A 6,487-nucleotide genomic window follows, 5' to 3' on the forward strand; every position below is an offset into this window, starting at 1 on the left:
AGAGCTATTTAAATGCGGACATTGCAGCAGAATTAGGACTCGAAGGTCGCACGGAACGGGTGAGAGTTAATGTTTTAAATAGAGTACAAGAAACACTGGAAAGTTCTTTAGTTGAGTTGGGAATCGGCAGTCTTGATGGTAAAATAATGAAACAGATATCAGCATATACAACAGAGAAAGTTACTGGAAATATGCATGCAGTTGGACCATCAAAAAACAGCAATGGAGCAATCTGAAAAAATATTCCGTTCCCAAGAAGAGCAGAAAAAAAAAGTTCACGTTGACTTACTAATAGGAGCTGACCAGGCCGAACTTATGTACTCAATACAAGACGTAAAAGGAAATCCAGGAGAACCGATAGCTAGGTTAAACCCACTTGGATGGACATGTATCGGCAATCTGGGTAGTACACCAACAGAAATTCAAACAAACTTTACATTCGTCAGCAAGCCAAGTGACGAAATAACGAAGTTAATACATCAATACTGGGATATACCAAACATACCAGAAAATAGTCACACTATCAATCAAGACGAAAAAACAACCATGGAGAGGACTGAAAAATCACTGTCTTACCAAGATGGCAGATATAGCATAGTTATCCCATGGAAGAGTGAAATCAAAACTCAGCAAATTCCAGACACCTATCCCGTAGCAGAACAACGTCTTCGGAACACAGAAAAAAGGTTACTAAGATCACCCCTGCTGGCCAAATCATATGATGAAATAATTCAAAAACATCAGGAAAAGGGGTATATCCGTAAAGTGCCGCCAGAAGAAGAGAAAAAACCCAACAACGTATGGTATCTGCCTCACTTTCCCATTATACGTTCAGAGAAACAGACTACAAAGATCAGAATCGTATTCGACGCTGCAGCTCAAACTCCAGGTAAATGTTTGAATGACTACATCTTTACCGGCCCAAAACTCCAGAATGATTTGATAAATGTACTACTAAGATTCCGCCGGAATCCAGTAGCTATTATTCAATTCAATTCATCGACATTTTTATTCCATAATCAAAATAAAAACATATACAAATACAATACAAATAATAAGATAATGGAATGGGATACAAAATAAGCACAAGTGCTTTAAGCATGTAACCCTAACAAAAAGATCAAACAATTAGAACAAACAAAAAGAACAAACCAAAATAACATAATGTGATTTACTTAACTTAAATATTTCTATTGTTATAATATTGCTTTAATCTCTGTTTAAACAAACTTAAAGTGGGGGATTGTTTTATATAGTCTGTTAAATTGTTCCAAATATGTGTTCCTTGGTAGGAAATACATTGCTGTCCGACTTTGGTGCGTTTTAGTTGTGGACAGTAGTTTGACCTGTTTCTAGTTGAGTAATTATGGAATGAGGCAGATGTACTAAATAAGTTATTAAATGATTCAGGTAATAGATTATGTTTATATTGATACATAAATATAGCAGTGTGTTTCGTATAAAGGTCAAAAATATTTAATGTTTGGGTTGAAATAAAAAGTGGATGAGAAGGATGCATAAAATGAACATGACAAATATTTCTAAGTGCTTTTTTCTGGAGAATATGTATACGGTTTAAGTTTGTAGCAGAAGTAGCACCCCATACTGTGATAGCATACGTTATTCTAGGTAATATAAGTGCATTGTATACCGTTAACAAGATTTTACTTGATAACATAGACTTCACTTTGTTTAAGACACCAATTATTCTAGAAATACTGTTTGCTACCTCATTTACATGAAAATTAAACGATAAAGTTTCATCCAGAAATAAGCCTAGAAATTTAACTTCAGTAGCTTTTACTATACATTCATTTCCCATCCTCAATTCTAGTGAGGTAGTGTCAGCTGACTTATTTCTAGCCTTAAATATAACATATTTTGATTTGTTTACATTTAGCGTTAATTTGTTAGCAATAAACCAGTCCGAAAGTATAGATAACTCCTGGTTCATTGTATCAAAAGCTTGAGTAATATCATTGTGACTATAAAACACATTTGTGTCATCTGCATACATAATCATGTCTACATGGTTACATGCTAGACTAATATCATTAATGAATATAAGAAATAATAATGGACCCAATATGGATCCCTGAGAAACTCCAGTGTTTACTGTCATTTTACTAGATGCAGTATTAACAATAAATGTGTATTGTAGTCTTTTTTTAAGATAGTTTGAGAACCAGTTTAGCGGAACTCCTCTTATACCATAAAATCTTAACGTATCTAATAATATATCATGATCGATTGTATCAAACGCTTTTGATAAATCAAGGAAAACTCCTAGTGTGAACTCTTTATTCTCAATAGCGTTTGTGATTTTTTCAATCGATTGTATTAAAGCATGACTAGTTGAATGGTGTTGTCTAAATCCATACTGTGTTTTACTCAGTACGTTATATTTTGAGAGGTAACAAATCGTTTGATCATACACAATCCTCTCAAATATTTTGGAAAAAAAGGGTAAAATGGAAATAGGCCGATAATTATTTATATCGGAGATGTCACCATTCTTAAATACCGGGATAACTTTAGCAATTTTTATATCAGCCGGGACACAGCCCGATGATAATGACGTATTAATAATATGCAATAAAGGTTTTAAAATAAACGGGGAAGCAGATTTTATGAGTTGGGCACTTATACCATCATGGCCAGGAGAAGTATTCTTTGTGTTTTTAATATAGTGGTTAAGTTCATGTTCAGTAACAGGCTTAAAAAACATTGAAGAGGTAAAATTTCCCTTTAAGAAAGTTCTGTGGGTGATTTCTTCATTTTGAGATTCATGCCTAAATTTATTATTTAGTTTTTCTCCAATATTAATAAAAAAAGAGTTGAATGCATCAGCTTTCTCATCATTATCAGAGAAAGTCTCAGTACCCAATTTTATTTTTCTAGGCAAATTGGTAGTCTTTTTCCTACCCATTATATCATTTAGGATTGTCCACGTTTTTTTAATATCTTGTTTATTTCGTTCAAACTGGACCATATAATATTCTTTTTTCCGATTTCTAATAGTAGTGGTTAACTTGTTTCTAAAATGTATGTACGTACTTTTATTAGTAGTGGTGTTATTTTGTTTGTACTTTTTATATAATTTATGTTTTTGAGAGATAGCTCTGGCAATTTCAGCTGTGATCCAAGGAGATTTTAACTTGTTCGCCTTATTTCTAATTCGTTTTAAAGGGAAACAATTATCAATTGTTTTATTTAAAGTGTTTGTAAAATTTTGATAAGCAACATTCGCATTATTTGAGAATAGCACATCATTCCACTGATTACTTTGTAATTCTTGCAAAAAATACTCCGTTTGTTGAGGAGAGTATTGTCGTTTATATACAAATCGAGGATATTGCTTATTATGTTTTTCCAAAGTATCTACACAGAATATTGGGAAGTGATCAGAAATATCAGTAATAAGTATTCCACTTTTAAGGGACGTAGTAAAAGAATCGATGTTGCAATAAATGTTATCAATTATTGAAGCACAATTATCGGATATTCTAGTAGGACTTTTTATGATTGGCTGAAATGACTGAGAAAATATTGTGTCTAAGTGTGATTGGATAGTGTTGTCGGTAGATTGTTGGAGTAAGTTTATGTTATAGTCTCCCACAAGGTAAGCTTTCTTTTTTTCTAGATTAATCATTTGCATTACACATGTTAATTCATCATCAAACTTTTGCAAGGAACGTGAGGGTGGTCTATAAACTATACCACAAATAACATTATTTCCTGATTCTAACTCAATCTCAATAAAAATAGTCTCTGCTTCAGTCATACAAGATGACAGATCATTTCTAATAATATATGTTAGTTTGTTGGTAACATAGAACGCTACCCCACCACCTCTCTTATCTTTCCTATCATTGTGAATCAAACTGTAGCCTGGTAACTGGTATAGATTAATATTATCTTTTTCGGTTAACCAGGTTTCACTGAAGGCAATGACGGAGAAGGCATGTACGAGTGAGTCTAAATAGTTTGAGATTAAGTCAAACTTATTAACAACACTACGACAGTTTAGTCCAAATATAGAAAAGTTTGATGATAAATTAGAATGTTCAAGTGAAGAAATTAAGTTATCTTCGTTAAAATATTCTGTGCTCACATTTACATTATCAAAAAGGTCACATTCAAACATTTAAATTAGACAGAAAAGGAAATGACAAATGAATAAAATTGAGCAAGCTGCTTACAGCAGAGAATAGTTAACACTATATAGCCTAAGTTAACAAGTATGTACAATAAATTACAATATATACAATGTAATATGAATTGTTTTATCATGACATACCAACAACAACTAAACGACAGGCAGTGAAACAATAATGATGATCATGGACGCCAATTAAGTATTTGGTTAACTTAAAAGATTTTGATCAATCTAACTCACCGATGTCCAGAATGTATTATTATGGCAAGTTATCGTTACTCACTGGTAAGTCAAACATCGCCGGTAAACAGCTACGTTGAAACGGTCTAGAACATGATGTCTCAATAACGGCGCTCACTTATTAATCACATCAGCCACTTAATGTTGTTATAATTTGTCATTATACATCACTAGTAAAGTACGGATAGTATAACTTAAATACATTTAGTTGTGTTGTGTTTCATTAAAACGATGTGTTTAACGTTTACGAGTTTGATCAACCCAGTAACTCATCGATGAATTACCGGTAAACAACTACGTTGAAACTTACATCGTCAACAGCCACTTAATTGTTGTTGGTATTTCTCATTATGTAACACTATCGTCGCACACCTGCCGTGGGTCACATGAATTAAAGTTTGAATGGACAGAGATATCCAGAACATAACACTAACAGCCAGGTGCGCGACATAAACAAACAAACTTCGTTTATTTACAATTTATAACGGTAGAAATACTACTACAATCACATAATTAGTCTACGTTCTACAAGACAATGATAGACTCTGCGGTAATGTAGGTATGAAATATAATTCATAAACATTAATTAATTGTGTTCAATTGAACATTAATTAATTTGGCTTAATGACTTAATTATAGTTATTTTAGTGGCTTGTATGGCTTACCGTCGATAAACAGTTGTCCATTTCTGAATACGGGCTTACGTTTTTTGGCATATGCCTGCGCCATAATTGTAGATAATTCTCTCTTTTTCTTCATGTCCGCGTCAGGTAAATCTTCAGTAATAAATACGTTTTGTGATTTACTTTTTAATTTTACTTTTCCTAGTTTTAGGACTTGGTTTCTTTGTGGACGGTACAGAAATTTAGCTATTATATGCCTCGGTTTGTTATCTAAACGGCGTTTCCCGGTGCGATGGCAATTTTCATTTTTATTATGTGTGAAATAACTGAAATGTACCTACAAATTCAACTTTCTACTGAAGACCGACCATATCATCGCTTTTTGTGGAGAGAGAATGACACAGCTCGAATTCCAGATGTATATGAGTTTCAACGAGTAGTGTTTGGAGTCAATTCATCCCCATTTATGGCACAGTATGTAGTAAAAAGACATGCCCAGCGGTTTGTAACGAATTCCCGCTTGCAGCGCAAACAGTGCTCAAGAGTACATACATGGATGGCAGCATGGATTCTACAACAAATGTAGAGACAGGAATACAACTTTATAAAGAATTATCACAGCTGTGGAAACGAGCTGGAGCGCATGCCAGAAAGTGGATATCAAACAAGATTGAGCTACTTGAAACAATTCCACAAGATGATTGTCCTACCGAAGTTGACTTAGATAAAGGGGATCTTCCTCAGGTGAAAACTCTAGGCATTCAATTGTCACCTAAGGAAGATTATTTTACATTCAAAGTAAATACATCAGTAGTTGAAGGAATTACGTGGACAAAAAGAGGATTGCATCATTGTTTGATCCTCTTGGACTACTTGCACCGAACCTCATTATAGCAAAGACTTTACTTCAAGAAATATGGATAAAGGGGTATGAATGGGACGACCCCCTGTATTTAAACATTGCCAACAAAGCAGATCAGTGGTTTAAGAACCTCCAACAGCTACAAGATTTGCAAATTCCACGTTGTGTACGCTATGATCAACAAACAAAGGATGAGCAACTCCATACATTTTGTGATGCATCTGAGAAGGCGTACGGAGCATGTGCCTACTTACTCTATACGTACATGGATGGAAGTTGTTCATTTGTTCTTGTTGCATCAAAACCTCCAGTAGCATCACTAAAAGTACTAAGCATCCCAAGACTAGAGCTGATAGCAGCAGTTGAAGGACTTCAACTAGCACAGAAGATTGGTGAAGCCCTACAAATTGATCAACAGCAGTGGACCATGTGGTCTGATAGTAGGGACACATTGTATTGGATTAGGGGTATGAGCAGGAGGTTTAAGCCTTTTGTTGCCAATCGAGTAGGGTTAATCCAAGAAAGAACTGATCCGGCACAGTTGACATATGTACCGACAAAAGAAAATCCAGCAGACTTGCTCACAAGAGGTATACAGGTATC

The 6,487-nt window shown here is 34.3% G+C and overlaps 1 protein-coding gene across 1 annotated transcript; it reads left to right on the forward strand.

Annotated features, from left to right (window-relative positions):
• Nucleotides 1-315: 315 nt before the first annotated feature.
• LOC140063102 (uncharacterized) lies at nucleotides 316-3,976 on the forward strand. The gene is made up of 2 exons (XM_072109536.1): nucleotides 316-889; nucleotides 3,936-3,976. The coding sequence occupies exons 1-2, from the start codon at nucleotides 316-318 to the stop codon at nucleotides 3,974-3,976; spliced, it is 615 nt and encodes a 204-aa protein (XP_071965637.1).
• The last annotated feature ends 2,511 nt before the right edge of the window (nucleotides 3,977-6,487 follow it).

Source organism: Antedon mediterranea, chromosome 11 (assembly GCF_964355755.1).
Source record: "Antedon mediterranea chromosome 11, ecAntMedi1.1, whole genome shotgun sequence".
Classification (NCBI taxonomy): domain Eukaryota; kingdom Metazoa; phylum Echinodermata; class Crinoidea; order Comatulida; family Antedonidae; genus Antedon; species Antedon mediterranea.